This window comes from Cibotium barometz, chromosome 25, assembly GCF_041138505.1.
Source record: "Cibotium barometz isolate CiBa-2024 chromosome 25, ASM4113850v1, whole genome shotgun sequence".
Lineage (NCBI taxonomy): Eukaryota > Viridiplantae > Streptophyta > Polypodiopsida > Cyatheales > Cibotiaceae > Cibotium > Cibotium barometz.
In genome coordinates, this window is record NC_141070.1 from 53,739,860 (window position 1) to 53,760,046 (window position 20,187).

The following is a 20,187-nucleotide window of genomic DNA, read 5'->3' on the forward strand; positions in this document are numbered from 1 at the left end:
TAAATGCCACAAGTATACTTGATAAATACTTTGGTATGGTACATAGGCTAGTGATGTGAAAAATAAAAGTGGGCCTTCATGCTCACATGGATTTTAATTGTATTATTAATATAGTATTCACCCCATAAGGCTACAAGTTGGGGAGTGTGAAAGGCATGTGGAGGAGTGTGTGTAGGTGTATAATTGGGAAAGATTCTTCTAGAATGCCTACATGGAAGAGGAGAATTCTGCCATGTGGAAGTGGGATCTCCACCATGCCACTTAGACTTGGTTATTATCTCATCACACTTTCAAAGTCAAAAAGTCTTCAATTTAATAATCAATAGAAGACATAGCCTAAGAGGACAATTGATGGTGACATCTACCCTTATGTCACTGAAGGTTTGAAGATTTTTATGTTGTAATATGTAACAATGGAAGAGAGGGTGATTCTCCACCTGAGCCCTCCTCTCCCTTTCAAATCAATGGAAGAGAGGGTGATTCTCCACCTATAAAAGGAGCCCTCCTCTCCCTTTCAAATCAATGAATGAAGCCTCCTCAATTGAGCATTTTGTGTCATTGCCATTCTCGTATCTTCAAACCCTTATTCAAACACTCTCTTTACATGTGAATGTCTCATTTAGCATTAGCTTCTCATGCTTAACCCGATTTCGGACCTCTTTGATGATTCATGATAAGTGGGATAAGGAGTTATTATCTTGGTGGGCCTGTGACTTCTCAAGGTAGCCCTTGCCTTATTTCCGCCCTCCTTTGAAGGTACCAATGGTTTTAGCGGTAATGAGCATGTGGAAAGACTTTGGGGACCATAGGTAAATCTTTATTACAATTGTTCACTAAGCAATGTTAACCCTTACCCTCTAACTTGAATCATGAAGGAGATGAAAGGCAAGAGGCTATGTGAAAATTGAGGTTGCATGCAAAGAGAGGGAAGTGCAGTTTTTGTGGTCTTAGTATCCGAATTTCAACTGGTAACTACTCATCACTCGGGTATTGGTTTCTAAAATTGATCATATGGCTAGGAAGCTCTTTATATACTCTTTCCACTCATGTAATTAATTTCTTAATCCTTTACTTCATTGATGACTAGAATTGTTGCCATATATATAGGTAGTGATGTGTGTGAACACACTTAGGACCACAGGGGCACTTTTTCCCTCTTTAGGAGGTTTTTTCCCTTGGCTTGTATATACACCCATTTTTCTAGGGCTAACTTATCTTTGTACATTGACACAATCTAATACACTGCGTATTGTGTGCATTCTTGCTTCTTCTTCTCCAAGCTTTGTGTGCTTTCCTGCAACCCTAATTCCAACAATTGGTATCAGAGCAAGCATCGGCTCCCAAGGCTACGCCACTAGCACCCTCCGACTCACGTTCTCCGATTGAGGTGAGCTTTTACGAGCGCTTGCAGGTCCTTATACTTTGCAGAATTTGTATCTGAGGTCATTTTGGGCTCCGTTTTTGCATTACAAGTTTTGTACAGGTGTTTTCGTCGCTTTGTGCAGAAATTTCGACTGTGCAGTTTTCTGCAAAACAGGCATACGTATTCTATTGTGGACTGTGCTTCACAACACGAGTTGTTTTCTGTTCAGTCTTTGCTTCATTATAGGTAGCTTTTGCATCAGTTTCAGTCAGTGGCCATGGCTGATAACAGCAATGATGTATTTCGCATGTTGTCCTGCTACTACTGATGACAAATTGGATGGAGACATCAACTACCCACTTTGGGCATACATGATGCAGCATGTTTTGGTTGCAAAAAAGGAGTGTGGAACATTGTGCAGGGTATGGATGTACGTCCAGGTTCTGTGGATGTGGATCTGTTGAGGATGTTGCAGGTTCTAGCAGCTCTACTGTTGTTGCTGTTTTACCCACTGTTGAACAAGCTCGTTTGGGATGGTAAAGATGTGCAGGCTCATGCCTTGATTGCACTTTTTGTCAAACGTAACATCACCCCACATATTTGTTCAGCTAAAACAGCAAAATAGGCTTGGGATATTCTAGCTGGTTTGTTTGCAGGTCGTAACGAGGTAAAAATCTAGCTGGTTTGTATGCAGGTCTTTGTATGCAGGTCGTAATAACGAGGCAAAAAATCTCTTACCTGCGTAAAGAGCTAGAATCGAAGATTATTTCCAAGAGAGAAGCTTTAATGTCGCGATGAGGGATAGAATTGGAAGATTTAAAAGAGTTGTTTTACAAGGGTTGAATATTCATCAAGATGTAACACACTCTTAATCAACACAACAATTTTATCATCATCTACTATTTCCTTCTTGTTTCCTATGGGTTGTGTTAAGAGGATTTTAAAATCATTGATGTGGATAGGCATAGTAGTTGTGGGGTTCTTTTGAAGCCCAAATAACTTCACTAGGAGACTAATCTTGGAGTACATGTAGCACCAAATAGTTTGTCTAGGGTTTCCCATGCATCTTGAGCTATATCACAATTGTAAATGTGATGTACAAAAGTGTCATCCAAGTGTTCCCCTATAATGCCTAGTGCCTTATCATTCTTTAAATACCATTGTGCACTACTCTCTCTAGTAGTAAGTCTTTCCTCTTTCCCTTAAACAATGTTCCACAAGCCCTTTTTCGTGAGATTAAACTTCACCTTGGTTTGCCAAGTGTGAAAGTTCTCCCCTCTAAACTTTTCTCTCACCTCACTTAGGAGCCATACCATGGTCTTACCGCTTGCAAGAGCAAGGGAAGTGTCTAATGCTTCATAATGTTTTCTCAAATTATGTTGACAGAAAAAAAAAGACACAAGCAAAAAATAATTCCGACAAGAAAGTTAATAACCCATGTCTTCTTTCATATTCCCTGTCCCATACAAATGAAGGTTTGATGCAAGATAAGGACCTAGTCCTATTTTAATGGCTTCTTTATAGTACAACTATTTCTTTGGATTCCACAACTTTCTAGGTGCCTTATTAATGCTTCTTCTATGGGTAGCTTCTCTCTCCTAGAGGTTACTTCATGTGAAGATTTGGAGGGTTGGTTGACTAAAGAAAATGATGAGCATTCACTCTTAGAAGATGGAATATTAATGATTTCAACCACACTCTTGCTAATGGACATAACTATAAGTCATGAAGCTGTAAGAAAGAGTTATGTGCTTTATGAAGAATATTTTTACCCACCGAACTAGATGCTAGATAAAAAATAGTGAGTTTGTAAAGTTGGTCATGCTTTTAATGTAGCTCACATCATGATGAAGAAATGAATCCCAAAGATGTCCTCATTTTTGCCTCCATGTGAACATCCCCCAATGTAAGGCCAAGTGTAATGTAAGCAGAGAATTCTTTTTCCCTTTTTAAAAAAAATAATTAAAAAATGTGTCAAACTAGTTAACTAGTTTGTTAATGGGGCTGGCACTGATTCTGTTAAAGGCGTTTGTCGGTGATAGTGTCGTGGCTTGGTGTGGCCGATATACCAATGTTGCTAGCTAGGTCTAGCTTCTGATCTTCACTCAAGAGGATGTGAATTGCTTCTTTGCTGTTTTAATACAAATGGTGCATGGATTGAGCCACAAAGACTATGCAATGGGCCAACAACATATGTCGTGAACTGAAGATGTTGAGCATTAATGAAGAGCTAATAGCATAGGCTATTGGTGGCGCAACCAGGGAACAATGGCACTGATCACATTGTTGAGAGTTTTTCACACAAGCAAAATATTTGTGCTTGAAACGTGAGCCTGATTAGTTACTAATAAGTACAATTAGTGCACAAGCCAAAGAGCGTGGGCTCTGATACCATATTAGCAAAATGATATGCTACGCGCTAATCTACCTAGGGTGGATTATAAACCATATCAATCATCATAAGATTGTTAATTGAATATTAAGATTGCAAAATATAAACTAGAACTTAATCATGAAAATGAAGCAAAGAGGCGCGGATAAATGAGCTACAATGGTGGAGAGGTGGAGCTGATTGAGAGCCTAAAAGGAGGTGGATACGATTCCCCTAAATCAAGGAAAAGTGCTAGGGTAAAGTGAAAGTAAAGTCTTGATAAAAATGTGGAAATAACCTTAGGGAAAATAAGCCATGATTAGGGCACTATTTATAACACAAATATCCTCAGGTGTGCAAATGACCTCAGTTCCCCAAAAGTAGCACAGATATCCCAAATCCTTCATCTCAAACTTCCTTTTGAGAAGACTTTTCACATTCTCAATCTCATCCAAAGTTGTCACCCCCAATAATAAGATCATCTACATATATGGTGATAATCACAATACCCTTATCACTCTTGCTCACATACAAAGAGTGATCTGCATTTACCATATTACTCAGCAATCTTGTCATGCCATGCTTATGGAGCTTGCTTCAGCCTATACAAAGCCTTATGAAGCTTAGATATATACTTTGGGTGACCTGTATTCTCAAAACCAAGTGGCTGATCCATATACACTTCTTCTTGCAAGTTGCCATGCAAGAATGCATTTTTTACATCCATCTAATGTAAAAACCAGCCTTTAGCTGTTGTAGCCATTCGCAATCACAACTCTCACAATTGCCATCTTTGCAATCGAGGCAAATCCCTCCTCATATTCAATCCCATGTGTCTCCGCATATCCTTTGGCTACCAATCTAGCCTTGTACCTGCTTATGCTACCATCACTGTTATGTTTCACCTTATACACCCACTTACACCCAATAGCTTTCTTGCCTTCAAGCAATAGCACCAAATCCCAAGTCTCATTTCCATACAATGCATCCATCTCCTCATCCATACATATCTCCCAACACACATTTCCAATAGCCTCATCAAAACATATGGGCTCTACAACCTGCACAACTTTTGCCATATAAGCATAGTGATGTGCCACATAACCATCGTAAGTCAACCTGTGCATAGGGTTTTTGACTCTTCCAGATCTTTGTAACTTTGCATTCATGGCTTCCATAGCCTTCTTCACACTAGGTATCCTCATTGCTAGAATCCCAAGCTCCTCATCAAGGCTCATATCCAAGCCACTAAACTCTCCATCAACAAGAGAATGTCATGCAAAAATATCAGGCATACCAAGGGGCTCAACCACTTTCTCTTTGCCTTTATGTGATGTACCAACAACATTTCCAGGATTGGTATTATGATGCAACCTGCCACTCCATGGTCTATCAACAAAACTGCTGGATGAGGACTCTCATGGTCCACTTAATAACTGTTATTGCTGACTTACATTCTATGCAACCACGTTTTCACTTACATCAGCCCCAATAGCATCTTTTTCAACAGCATACTAGCTACTCATCTCATCAAATACAACATCCCTACTTACCCTCAATTCATGTGTAACAGGATTATAGCATCTACATCCCTTTTTCTCAAGGAAATTAAAAACACATTTTTTCTGCCTTTGGATCCAGCTTGGTACGCAACTCATCTGGCACATGCACATATGCAATACATCCAAAAACTTTCAAGTGAGACAAATCAGGTTTCCTACTAGTAAACTTCTCCTCCGGCGTTACATCATGTATGGTTGTAGTAGGAGTCATGTTCATGATATAAACTATTGTAGACATAGCCTCAGCCCAATAGCTATGCGGCATATTCTTCTCTACCATCAATGCTCGTGTTATCTCTACAATGTGCTTATTTTTTCGCTAGCAACTCCATTTTGCTGCGGAGTGTATCTGCATGTAAATTGTCTCTAGATGCCATTATTTCGCAAGAATTCTGAGAACTCATTGGAGAGTTATTCTCCCCCTCCATCTGACCTTAGGCACTTCACATGCTTTCCTGTTTGTTTTATATCCATCACTCTGAAATTCTGAAAATGAATGAACACTTCACTCTTCTCCTTCATGAAATACACCCACACTTTCCTCGTGTGGTCATCAATGAATGTTACGCAGTACCTACAGCCATCCATATACATAGTCTTCTCGCAGGACCCCATACATCTGAATGCACAACATCTAGTACATTCCTACTCACATTTGTGTTATATGGAAATACATGCTTTGTTTGCTTTCCAAATTGGCATGCTTCACATACTTTCTGCACACCTTCAACTTTAAACTTAGGCAACCCTGTCACAATTTCTTTAGTCTAAATAGACTTCAGTCTTTGCACATTTATATGCCCAATTCTCTTATGCAAATATATGTATCTACAACAACTCCTGAACCATTTGCAAACATGGTAGCACTCACTTCAGGCATATTTACATTGTAGCACTCACTTCAGGCATATTTACATTCAATGTAAATATTATGCCCACTCTGTTGCCTTTTGCAACCAACCTATAATTATCTTTAAAGTCTTCTACATAACAACCATCAGGGTTAAACTGGACCTGCGAACCTTGCTCAATCGTTTAGCGAACCCTGCTCAATCGTTTAGCGACAAAAAGAATCCAAATTCTTTGTAATGTTTGGAACATGAAGTACATATGCAAAGTACTTCACCTTACCATCCTGCATAGACAATGACACATCTCCAACATGGGCAATCAGATGAGCAGTGTCGTCCCCTGTTTCAACAAAACCTGGTCTTTCAAGACTCTTCATTTCCTTGAACCACTCACCATGACTTGTCATGTGGTTCGAAGCACATGAATCAACATACCATACATCATCCTTACATGCTGCTACATCATTTTTAGACATTTTTAGACACAACATTAACCACATGTTGCATAACAAATAACCTCTCATTATCTTCATTATTTCTGCTAGAGGATGCATAGTTGTTTTGCGGCACTTTTTCATTTCACATGTCACTTTGCTCCTTATAGCAATCTGCTTGCACATGTACAGGCTTACCATAGTAAAAACAACCTCATGTATCATTATGCTGCCTTTGCCAATTACCACGACCTCTTTGACTCGTCCTCTACCTGCACTTATGTAGAAGGCGTGCTGCTCTGAAAACAGCAAGTCATGAAAAACGATAACCAAATCATGTAAATGACAACTCAACTCCATTTTTGGAAAAAACACCCAAAAATATGCCTTTTTTGGAGACAAAAGACACACTTTCATGTCAAACATTTTTTTAAAAACACTACTTTTATGAAAAAAAATGCATAAAACATTACTTACATTTTACTCTAAACCCAAAAACGTCTAATTAAAAAAAGAATTATAAAAGAGAAGAAACTCTTCCAATCAACTATGAGAGTCATTAAAAATTTTACTTAAAAATATCAATTATTTTTTGGTGCAAGTGTCAAGAAGTTTTTTAACTCAAATCCATACACAATAATTTCTATATCATGCAAATTAAGCATGTTCACACATCGACAAATTTCACTTTTCTTTTCTTTTTTTCTTTATTTAAGCTTCTCTAGATCATACTTTCCCTTGAGCATGGATAAGTTTTGTACCAATACACATTTCTACACTACGTGTTGTACGTAGCGTGTTACCAGCAAACTGATAGGTGATAAAATTGACGTTACTTTTAGACCCAATATAATTTGATGAATTTGATGATACTCTTACATGGGGTTAGTGCATTGTCTAAGAAAATAAATTTTCTTTGTATATAAAGTTGATCCAATGGTTGAATTTAAGCATATTTTGATACTAAGACATGTAGGTTTATGGAGTCCATGGCCGTAGAAGAGGTTTATTGAAAGAAAAGATGTCTCTAGATTTAGATAGAAATCCAATGATCTAAATGGTCAAATTTTAGATGGTAGTGAATACTATAATTTATCAGTTTACTTTATTTTAATTTAATAGTTCAATTTAGAGTTATAGTATTTGTAAAAACAGAGTTTTTAGTTTATAACAATTAGATTTTGTGTCATGAAAATGACAACAATTGTCATTTTAAAAAACTGATGGAAGTTTGGATTTCACTTTGTTGACAAAGTGGATCCTAGAATCCAAATTTCCATTGAGATTAACGTTTATATCGTGACATCAAAATTTTCATTTTTTTTAAAAAGAAATTTTGGTCCAAAATGAACGAAAAATTTCACTTTTATTAGATGAAAAATTTAGTCTGTCAAAAAATTCCGTCAAAAAACTCCATCGATTGGAAAAATTCCCGTCAAAAAATTTCATACGGAATCCAAATTTCCATCAACGGAATTGTATTTTTGTCGATGGAAATTTCAATCCGTCGATGGAAATTTGGATTCCAGTATATCCAAATTTTTATCGATGGAATTTTTGATAGAATTTTTTTCGTTGACCAAATTTTTTGACGAAATTTTTTTGGTCAACGAACTAAATTTTTCGTCCAATAAAAGTGAAATTTATGTTCATTATAGACCAAAATTTCTCTTTTTTTGGATGAAAATTTCACTCTCACAATAGAAACGTCAGTGTGTCCAAAATTTTGGATTCTAGAATCCACTTTGTCAACAAAGTGGATTCTAGAATCCAAAATTTTCAAAACGACAGATGTCATTTTCATGTCTCAAAATCTAACTGTTATAAACCAAAAACTGTGTTTTTTCATCAATTTTTCAAAACGACAGATGTTGTCATTTTCATGTCTCAAAATCTAACTGTTATAAACTAAAAATTGTGTTTTTTGAAAGACGATAACTCTAAATCGAACTATTAGATCAAAATAAAGTAAATTGATAAATTGTAGCACTCACTACCATCTAAAATTTGATTGTTTGGATCGTTAGTTTTCTCTCAATCTAGAGAAATCGTTTCTTCAATAAGCCTCTTCTATAGCCATGGACTATACCTACTTATCTTAACATCAAATATATGCTCTAATTCAATGATTAGATGAGGTGCAATGATTGGAATGAAGTTAGTTAAATTTTTGGAGAAGAAAAAGTATATTTTTGTAATTCTAAGTAGAGAATATATTATACACTACATAGACATGCACGAATTATTAGTAGTTTTAAAGAATATTAGATCTTGTATTGACCTTCTTTTTTTTCATTTTGTTATTTGACACGAAAGGTGAAATTTTTTTCACCTTTAAATTAGCAATATGTACATTTTTAAAAAGAAGTTTAAAACTATGCTTATTTTGTAAAATTTCTAAAAACATTTCTCTTCAATGTCTCTAAAAGAGTGTAAAATTGATCAATATTTAGGACTAGTGAAAAATCAAGACAGTTTTGCAAACGACAACTTATGACTCGTTGTCGTTTTTCATGACTCACTATTTGAACTATTTTTATTTTGTGAAGATTGTTGATCTTCACCCAAATTCTTCTCTTCAATGATGAGCATTGACACCAAATCTGTGAAGTTGGGAATGTTCTCCCACGTTTGAATAGACGTCTTGAACGCCTTGTATTGTGGCCCGAGACCGTATAGACACACTTCTATCTTATCATCATCATCAACAGAAACACCAATTGATGCAAGGGATTCCACAATGCCCTTAATTTTCAAGGCATAATCATTCACAGACATATTTTTCTTCTCCATGGTATAAAGCTCATTCTTCAATTGAATCTTTTGTGCCTTGGTGTTAGTTTCATCATACAGCTTCACCAAGGTATCCCATGCCTCCTTAGGTGACTTAGCATCCTATATATGCCCAATCATAGTGTCCTATATGCTGATAGAAAGCCAATACATGACTTTCCTTGCTCCTTGAATTCTTTTACATCTGCAATAGTTAGATTAATCTCTGGTATCTTTGGTGCCTCCTCATGTTCACCTTCAATGTAGTCCGAGTAACCTTTTTCCATCAGGAAATTTGTAAATCTAAACCTCCAAGCATGGAAGTTGTTCTTGTTAAGCTTCTCTGCAAAACAATCTGGTTTATTCCATCATTCGATATCTTGTCTACAACACAAATTTACCAAAAATAGCACTCTTGTTTGACCTGCCCAAACTGCTCTATTCTTTGCAGAGCGATACTATACTGCACCCAAACTGTCACAACCAGTGACCTCAATTTGCATACATACACCCAATGGTAACTTTAAGACCTCTTTGCAGTACACACAGTGTCTGTACAACCAATCGCCTTTCCTACAGTTCCAAAAACCCTTCTTGCAGTTCCAAAAACAGAGTTCTACAGAGAATCAAAACTTACTCGTAATGTCTGTGAACATATACGAACTGAAAAATGGAGGTCTAGATGCACCTGAAATACATTTTCGGCCCGAAAATTTTAGTCCAACAGATAGTATAGTTGCCATGTAGCTGTGCTCCCACGAAGAAAGCTCCTCAATTAGAGTTTGTTTGCCAGTGCGCCTCCTGAAGAGCTCCCGACAAGGGTGTAGTAGCCAACACAAAGGGAGAAGAGTAGATGAAGCTCTTACCCTCGTACCGCTTCCTATGCTATTCTTGCTTGCTGCTCAGCTCTTAGCATGAACCAGGCTCTGATACCATGAAAAGATGTAGGGGAGAAGAGAGCTTGAGCTCTTGCAAGGATACACACACACTCACACAAACCCTAGAAGAGAACACACAAGGTGAGAGGCTGAAAATTCTTCTTCTTCTTCACACAACAAAAGAGGTCTACAAAGAAGATAAAGTGACTAACACACATATGCTAGGGGAAGCCAATGTGTGCAACCAATTGTGCTCTCTCTGCTTGTGTTTGATCCAGTTCGATTTGGTGAAAAACAGGTATGATAATGAATTGAAGGCTTGTGCATGAGTTAGTGTGTCCGTCTTTCTTTCCTCTTTGATGTAGAATATTAGTGGTGGTACATGTTAATCCTAGAATGAATTAACGCACCTAGAGGGGAGCAATATCCACCCAAAAAAATTTTGGTACTGCATATTCACTCTAACCTATTAAAAAAATGGTGCTACATATTCACTCTAACCTTATATTGATTAAGGTTTAAAACCTTAATAAGTAAAAGACAAAAAATATAACAAAAATTAAGGTTGAAATAAACATAAGAAATAATAAGGTTCAAAGGTTTGCAGATTTTACAAAAAAAAAGAAATTATAAAGCGTATATAAATTCATTGACGTTGTAAAAGTAACGAAATTGTAAAGCAAATACAAATTACATATTAAAATTGTGTACAACATTAAATTTTTTAACAAATGTTCAAGCTTTAATTTAAAAAATGTCGAGGTAAGAGATATGCAATAACGACACATGTTATTATTTAGAAAGCTTACAAACAGTGCGGAGTAATTATATTTGTGGAGAAGGAAAACATGACACTAAACAAAATAGGCTTCTTCTTCTGCGAGACCAATGAACTTACAGACTTCAGGGGAGAGAGCGACAAATTCATCACCATCTATAATGGCTTTTTTGAATTTATATGCTCTCTCCAATACAGATAGATAAGATGTGTTGTAGTCATGCGGTGATTGGGGTTCAAGATCATCATCAATGACTATTGGATTTGATCAACTTCCCAGTGATATATTATCGTTGCCCAGCTGTATTTTGGAGTCCATCACCATCCTCACTTTCCTCCTCTTCATATTCTATGTTTCCTCTTGCATTGACGGGATCGAAGTACCGGGGTAGGAGGAGAATCCACAAAGAAAATCTCTTTTATATCTATGCACTAAGTGAGATGCGGGAGTTTCATAGCTTTCCACACTGCCCGCCCGCAGATCTTTTTTTGCTCATACTCGAACTAATTTTTGGAATAATCCATGAGGCTGCAGGGTAGTACTTTCCAGTACATACCATTTTGAGAAGGGTGGTTTGTAAAGATGTACCAAGTGATATATTATCGTTGCCCAGCTGTATTTTGGAGTCCATCACCATCCTCACTTTCCTCCTCTTCATAATCAATGTTTCCTCTTGCATTGACGGGGTCGAAGTACCTAGTAGGAGGAGTATCCACAAAGAAAATCTCTTTTATATCTATGCACTAAGTGAGATGCGGGAGTTTCATAACTTTCCACACTGCCCGCAGATCTTTTTTTGCTCATACTCGAACTAATTTTTGGAATAATCCATGAGGCTACAGGATAGTACTTTCCAGTACAGACCATTTTGAGAAGGGTGGTTTGTAAAGATGTACCAAGTTTATTGGCTATATAATTATCCATATAGACGTATGCTCTTTCAAAAAAGGATTGACAGGTGACAAGCACACTTTATTCTTTAAGTCAACCTGGCCATATAAAGCATATAGCTAATGACCTCTAGTAATCTCCTCAACAGATATGTTGTACAAGAAAAATTTAAAGTGTGGTTTGTGAAATCTTTCATACAATAACCTACCATGCCTTCGAGGGTGTGCATCTTAACCTATCTAAGACCTCTACACATAACCAATGCACCCTCAGGCTTAAACGTATCCCATAATATCTCTTTATAGTTTTTCCTATGCTTATCAGGGATGGTAACTTATCATGCTGGGAGTCCTTGGAGGAATTTGTGAGGATGGAGTGTTTAAAAGGTCTCTTTGCACTTGAGAAAGGAGGCACCTTAAACCACTTTGCACTTGAGAAAGGAGGCACCTTAAACCACTTGCACTTTCAAATGGTTGCTAGTTTGATGGCAATATCTCTATTCCCAATTGAAATTGTAACGGATACTTTGAAGAGCTTAGTTTTTTTTCCTGGCAGAAAAGAAGGGATTTTGTGTACAGAAGGTTTAGAATCTGCATTTTTTTCGCTCTGTATTGGTTTTTTTCCTTTTGCATCTAGTTTGCTCGATCCTTCAAAAAAACATGTGAAACGACAACAAATTAAAACATTAAACTTTAAAGGTACATATACCCTCAAAAAACTAGAATGAAATTGACGAGATGGAATTGATGAGTTGTGCAATAGTGACATTAATGGTGCTTATTGGTGAGCAAGGAGCATGAAAATTAATTAGCTTATAAAAACAGTAAGCTTATCATACTTTTACGTACTTTTAATTAGATTATCAAAACAATAAGCTTACGAATAGCATAAAAGGAGCCCAAAAATTAATTTACGTATTTAATTTTTTCATTTATCATGTGTATAGCATTTATATAATGCACAAAACAAAATCGAGAAGCAGAAATTGAACTATGCAAATACACGCTTGCATACATAATTTCTTTTTGTGCTTACAATTTTTATACACAGAAAGAAATTTATCATGTGTATAGCATTTATACAATGCACAAAACAGAACTCAACGAGCACAAATTGAAGTATGCATACATAATTTCTTTCTGTGCTTGTGGCTTTTACACACAGAAAGAAATCATTTATAACAGATACGAAAATATGATGTTAACAAGCACAAGTATAGTATATTTCATCTAATAATAAGCAACAACAATGTTTTTTAATCATTTCGTGTGTGTGTATATATATTTTTAATCACCCGAAATGTATGAAGCTAATAAATTAGCAAAGGAAATTAAATTGTGTCGATCAAGACCACCACGACGCCTCTTAGCTTCTGGAATTACAGACAGAGATATTAAATTGCTACAGAGAAAATTAAATTCACGATTTTAGAAATGGCTATTTTGCATGAAGATATATTAAACTACTGTACAGAAAATTAAATCCATGATTATAAAGATGGTTATTTTGCATGAAGAGAACATAAGCTACCGGATGATTGTGCTTTGCTCTTGACTTCGCGGAGGCTGTGATGATGAACACTATATGGACCTTCAGGAGGGGTGATGATGAACACTATATGGACCTTCAGGAGGGGTGATGATTTGAGAAAAAGTATAGCATTCAGCATGAGGTACAATTGATGATGACGGTACCGCTTCATCACAAACGAGTGCAGAGGTAGAGGGACCACCTTGCTGAGCACGAGCAAACGCCAAGGATGGAGATGGACAACGATCAAACATCATGATATTGGTAATATCATGAAGATGCTTGCGCTTTGGTGGTGGCATGGTAGGCAAAGGAAATTGGATACCTTCGCAGAGACCAAAGGTCATTAAATAGTGCAGACGACGAATCATGCAGAGACACACATCACATACTAGAGACATATGACACACATGTGCACATGCACATACTGAATCTGAGACGAAGAAGCAAAGCACGTTCGAAATACCTGGCCAAGAATCGAAGGTTGCAGAAGACAACCCTGGATAAGTTGAGATATAGAAAATATGACACATGCAATACCTGCCCAAGAATGGAAAGATAGAGAAGACAACCATGCAGAAGCTACCAAAAAATCGAACAGAACACCAATACATGCAGCCGTTGATCAAGCCGTGTGATACAGCCAGCGCGACGACCAGTACAAAAAAAAACATATATCGGGGTGGAGAGGAAGGCACATATAAAAACAACCGACAAGTGCAGACGGCCCAAAATGAACAAGCACACCATGGTATCCGCAGAAACAAACGGACGAACAAGCACGCCATGGCACCTTCCAGAAGTAGTTCCAGAAGTAGAAGAGCGCACATTGCAAACGACAAACCAAAAAAATAATGCATGCCAAGCTGACATGTGTCTAACAAATAACATATATTACATGCGTCCTTTCGTAAGGTTAAAAAAAGCTTCATTTTTCTCATTAATTAATTAATGATAAAAAACGTTGGTGGTGCTATAGGAGAGCGGTATCCACCCAAAAAATTGATTGCATTGTTGATCCTTATCTATACAGGATTAACCACAACCCCACCTCCCTCCACGTGGGCAAAGGAGGTGGGACTATTTCAAAATAACCACTCCTCCTCCAAGCGTGAGGAGGATCCAAATCTCAAATCTTCCAATGCAATTTTCAATTTGAATCTTAGAAGATCTCATCTCACATCTTTCAATGAAATCTTTGTATACATGCTTACATACCTATAGATACACACACTTATATATATTATGTATGTATGTGTATCTATAGGTATGTAAGCATGTATATATAAATAGTGTGCATGTGCATGTGCATGTGTGTGTGTGTGTGTGTGTGTGTGAGAGAGAGAGAGATTACATGTAAGATGCATTTATTTGAGAGTGAGCACACCTCACCACTCATCCCTACCATTAAAATTTAATCTAAAATTTAATTAATTAAAATTATATATATGTGTGTAAATCTATTTAAGTAAGTGTGTGTGTGTGTGTGTGTGTGTGTGTGTGTGTGAGAGAGAGAGAGAGAGAGAGAGTTTCTATGTGAGAGAGTGTACATGAAGAGAGAGAGAGTGTGTGTGTGTGTGTGTGTGTGCATGAGAGAGAGAGAGAGAGAGAGAGAGAGAGGCTGAGAATTTCTATGTAGGAGATAGTTTGTGTGGGAGGAGATAGTGTGTGTTTTCATTAGTGTATGTGCGGTGTGTACATGTGTGTGTGTGTGTGTGTGTGTGAGAGAGAGAGAGAGAGACAGAGAGAGAGAGAGACGACAGATAATTTCTACGTAGGAGATAGTATGTGTGGGAGGAGAGAGTGTGCGTTTAGATTAGTGTATGTGCGGTGTGTACATGTGTGTGTGTGTGTGTGTAGAGAGAGAGAGAGAGAGAGAGAGAGAGAGAGAGAGTATGCATGCATGTGCATACATCTGCATCTATGTGTAGAATGTGGAGAGAGTGAGATGGGGCAGACCTGGAGAGAGAGAGAGAGAGAGAGAGAGAGAGAGAGAGGGTGAAAAGAGACAGAAAGAGAGTGAGAGATAGAGAATAAAAAGTATCTTTTAATAAAATATAAAAATATTGTATATACTATATATTTACATGTGTATGTGTGCGTGAGAGAGAGAGAGAGAGAGAGAGAGAGAGAGAGTGCAAGTGAGAGAGAGAGAGAGAGAGAGAGAGAGAGCGCTTCTGTGTGGGAGTGTAAAGAGAGAGGGAGTGTGTGCATGTGCTAGTGTGTGTGAGTGTGTGTGTGTGAGAGAGAGAGAGAGAGAGAGAGAGCAGAGGTGTATATGTGTGCATGTGAGAGAGAGAGAGAGAGAGAGTTTCAACATTTGAGAGTGTGTGACAGAGAGAGGGAGAGGAGCATGTGTGTGAGAGAGAGAGAGAGAGATGGTTGTAGAGAGGGAATAGTTCTTTTCTGGAACCTTGGTCGGCCGCAGCAAAGCCCGGGTACAATACTAGTAATTTTGAAGAGAGATCCAAATTCTTTTCCCAAGCCTTCCATTACTTCAGAGCAGTTTTCTCGCTTCCTCTGATAGCTTTCTGAGATTGCCTTGCGCAGGTTTTTGTTAAAGCAGACGTTTCCTCCACAACGAAAGGGCAAAACTCTCTTTTTTTTGGAGCGCTCACAAAACTCCTTATTTATTTGTAGTCGAGTGAGCAAGGCCGGCCCGGCCGGGCGCATCATGGAGGTATGCATCGCGGAGTCCTTGTTACAGGAGAGCGATGGCTGCCCTCTTTTCTGTATCAAAGATGTGCACCTCACAGATGGCGGTATGTCCACCGACTTCTCCCACCGAAAGCCGCTGCGTCCTCAGGTTGAAGAAGAAGCGTTGTTTGCCTGCGATGAAGAGGCAGTGTTGCAGATGTCTGAGTTGGGGCTTCCGACATGGTTTGCAACCAGCTCCGCCGGGAGAGGGTATCGGCAACAAACGAAATCGAAGAAATCAAGTCGCCGAAAGAGCCATGCCAGTCTCGACGATGAGCAGGTAACCACTTCTCTGGATGGAGGGTTTTCTGAAGATCTTTGTATTACAGTAAACGAATCCTCCATCCTGCATTCTGTTCAAGAGACGTCTGTAGGTAGAGGGCAGGTGAGCAAGGAGGGAGCTTTTGCAGCCCTCCTGCTGGATGAGTTTGCTGATGAGGGAGCTAGGGTGTCCAATGGTGAAGACATCTATTGCAAGGAGGTTGCAGATGAGGGGGCTAGGGCTTACACTGGGCAATCGATCGATCAACTAACGGGAGTCAGGCTCTCAAATCACCCCTCTGTTGAGAGGTGTAAGGTTTTAAATGGTGAAGTGAGCATTTTTCATATGCTCGCCAATGAGGAGGCTGGTGTTTCAAGTGGCAGACCAATGGCTGCTGCCAATCAGGGGGCCAAGGTTTCAGGTTGCGGAGTGATGCCTTGCCACGATCAGGGGGCCAGGGTTTCAAGTGATGGAGCGATGGCTGCTGCACCTGATGAGGGGGGCAGGTTTTCAATTGACGGTGCCATGGCCGCTGAAGAGGGAGGGAGGGTTTCGAATTGTAGAGTGATGGTTGGAGATGGGGGAGCATGGGTTTCAAGTGGCGGAGAAGTGGCCGCACATGAGGGGGCAAGGGTTTCAAGTGGCGGAGCAATGGCTGCACATGAGGGGGCAAGGGTTTCAAGTGGCGGAGCAATGGCTGCAGGAGAGGGCTGCAGACTTTCAAATAATGGAGCAATTGCCACAGATGAGGGGTCCACAGTTTCAAATGGTAGAGCAGTGGCAGCAGATGAGGAAGCCATGCCTTCAAATGGCTCAACTTGCGAGGCTGATAAGGGGACCATTGCTGTGATTCAGGAAACAATGCCTGCTGATGTGGGCAGCAGCGATTCAAATCATGAAGGGATAGATGCTGATGGGGGGGGCAGGGTTTCAAATCACGAATTGATGATGGTTGCTGATGAGGGGGCTAGGATTTCGACTTATGAGGTGATGGTTGAGGGGGCCAGGATTTCAAGTCAGGAAATGCTGGCTGAGGAGGCAAGCTTTTTAGATCCGGAAGTGACTATGTTTCTTCCTTGGATGCCCTGCTGGGATGACTATTACAGCAGATACTACTTTTACAACACAGAGACCTTTGAGACCACATGGGAGCCTCCCACGGGCTTTGAGAGTTATGTCTATGTATCTGCAGTGGAAAACAGCACAGCTCTGCAGGAAGGTGCAGAATATGATAGCCATGACAATTTGAATGATGGGCAAAATCTAGTTTCAAATACCATTGTAGTTAAAGAGACTATAGATGGTGGAGAATCTGTAGATGATGATTGCAAATTGGAAAGTTTAGTACATGTGCCATCAGGTTTAGATGTTGTGCCAGGTTCAATCAATGTAAAGGAACCTTTAGGCAATGGAGAACTTCTAGATTGTTCACAAGGTAAGCTTGATGATGGAGCTGCAGTTGAAGATGAGGATGTATCTCCAGTCTGTGAAGAATCAATGCACAGGAAAAATGAGAGCATTGATGGTGATGTTTATGTAAAGTTTGCAACTTGCAAGGATCGATTCCCTAATAGACGTACAAGGAAAGCTTCTAGTTTGCTGTTCAGGTTAGATTGTCAGCATACGAATATTGCTGCAGCTATGATGGACCACAATCCCAGTGTCTTAAAGTACTGGATTCAACGTTTCCATCTTTTTTCCAAGTTCAATGCAGGGGTGAAGCTTGATGAAGAAGGCTGGTTTTCAGTCACACCTGAAGCAATTGCAAAGCATCAAGCAGCACGCTGTAACTGTGGTGTAATCGTTGATGGGTTCACAGGTGTGGGTGGCAATGCCATTCAGTTTGCTCTTGCAGGCCATTATGTTGTTGCTATCGATAATGACCCAAAGAAGATTGAATATGCGCACCACAATGCAATGGTATATGGGGTTGCAGATCTTATTGATTTCATTGTAGGGGATTTCTTTGCTGTTTCCTCCTCTCTGCAGGCAGACGTCGTCTTCCTTTCGCCTCCATGGGGTGGACCAGAGTACCTGGATGTTAAAGTGTACGATATTCAGACCATGCTGCAGCCCAAGGATGGGATTTCCTTATTTAAGGTGGCTCAAGCAGTAGCACCCAACATCGTTTTCTTCTTGCCGCGCAATGTAAACATGAATCAACTTGCAGAACTCTCAAAAATGTCAAAACCACCTTGTTCCTGTGAAGTTGAAAGAAACTTCTTGAATGGGAAGCTGAAAGCAGTAACTGCCTACTTCGGCGAATTTGCATGTGTGAAGGCTACAATTTGGCAGCCTAGTTCAGAAAACTAGGAGACACTTTCCAGATGTAAAACCATGCAGCGAGAGTTGCATCTGATGAATGTGCCTCCTCACTTTTTATGTTCTTTTTTAAGGGAGTGATCACATTTCTCTTTTTAATATAGAGGAGAAGAAAGGAAACAGTGCAAAGATATGCATGGCATGTGTACCTGCATCAGGCAGTAGGCAAGCCAATGTGTCTGCTGAGATGAGTTATGTTAATTGATTAGGCATGTCTCATCGCTTTTCAGGCCCAGTCTTTTGTCTTATTTCAACCTAGGCGATGGAGGAGCTTGGGTTCACTATGGTGGGTGGTTTCTTAACTTAGTTACAGTGTTACAGAAGCACTTACTAGTCATATTGGTTGCTCAGAATTTCACAAAACTTAGTTGCAAGGGGCTGTGATGATATTGTTTAACTTGGTGTTTATCTAGTCAAATACCCCCAGCCAAGGGTGTTGAAATTAGGGTGAGAGCAGCCTTGATAAGCAAAGAGTGAGTAAATGCTAATCAAAACATAGTTAAGAATAAACACATAATTAGGGGCTAATCAAGGATGTTTTTTATTGAGCATTTGAGCTCTTAAATAGGCATTGATATATGAATTGAGCTGAGGACTCGTGTGCTTGAATCAAGGATAGCACTCCTATGATGTAGCCTAGACTTTCTCTCCATAAAGTCTATAATCTCTCTACCTATCCATAGATCAAGGATGGTGACTTTTACCCTCCTACCAACTAGTGACACGCATAAGTCACCTTTGAACCTTAGTCCCATATAACCCCTAAGGTACTAGATATGGAGATGTGATGATATTCCGATACCTCCCCTCAACAGATATCCATGGCAATGATGATGATATGATGTCTATGCTAGTCATTAGGTTGATCTAGTTATTGTTTACAATGATGGTGTCCATTTATGATGATAAATGCTAGTGCCCATGTAGGATCTAGTTAAGATTACAATGCATTCATTTGTGCTTAGGAATGAGAGCTGATAAACAGGAGGGGCTGGTTTCTAGATGGTCTAGAATGCTAATTCATTGGCAACATAGTTGGCCTCACAAGTGACCTCTTCTTCTTTATTTGAATCTTCTCTTGCAAGATAGGCCTTTTGAGCCTTGTTCTTGTAAAAACGATCTTTCTTTGTATGATTTGTTTTTCCACGGAAATCACATGATTTCTTTTGAAACTCCTTGGTGGTTCCTTTGAAAGAACCATTCTTCTTGAATGAACCACTTTTGTTGAAGTAGGCCTCCTTTTTGAAGTAGTGTCCTTGTCTTTGCTTAATCTTCTTTTCTTTTTCAAGCAGAGAAGCCTTCACATCCACTAGTGTTGGAGAAGGTACGTTGGAGAGTGTGGTAATTATGTTACCATACTGCAAGATTTTAAGAAGCACTGCAATAGCTTATCTTCTTCAAATGTCTTCTTGATCCTTGCAAGTTGGGTTGAGATGCTCTTCATGTAGTTTAAGTGAGTGGATAAAGAGTCTTCC

The 20,187-nt window shown here is 39.0% G+C and overlaps 1 protein-coding gene across 1 annotated transcript; it reads left to right on the forward strand.

Annotated features, from left to right (window-relative positions):
• The first annotated feature begins 15,771 nt into the window (after nt 1-15,771).
• On the forward strand, nt 15,772-18,811 carry LOC147624732 (uncharacterized). Its single transcript, XM_086819764.1, has one exon. It carries the CDS (start codon nt 16,106-16,108, stop codon nt 18,701-18,703), a length of 2,598 nt encoding a protein of 865 aa, XP_086675890.1. The 5' UTR covers nt 15,772-16,105; the 3' UTR covers nt 18,704-18,811.
• Nucleotides 18,812-20,187: the final 1,376 nt, after the last annotated feature.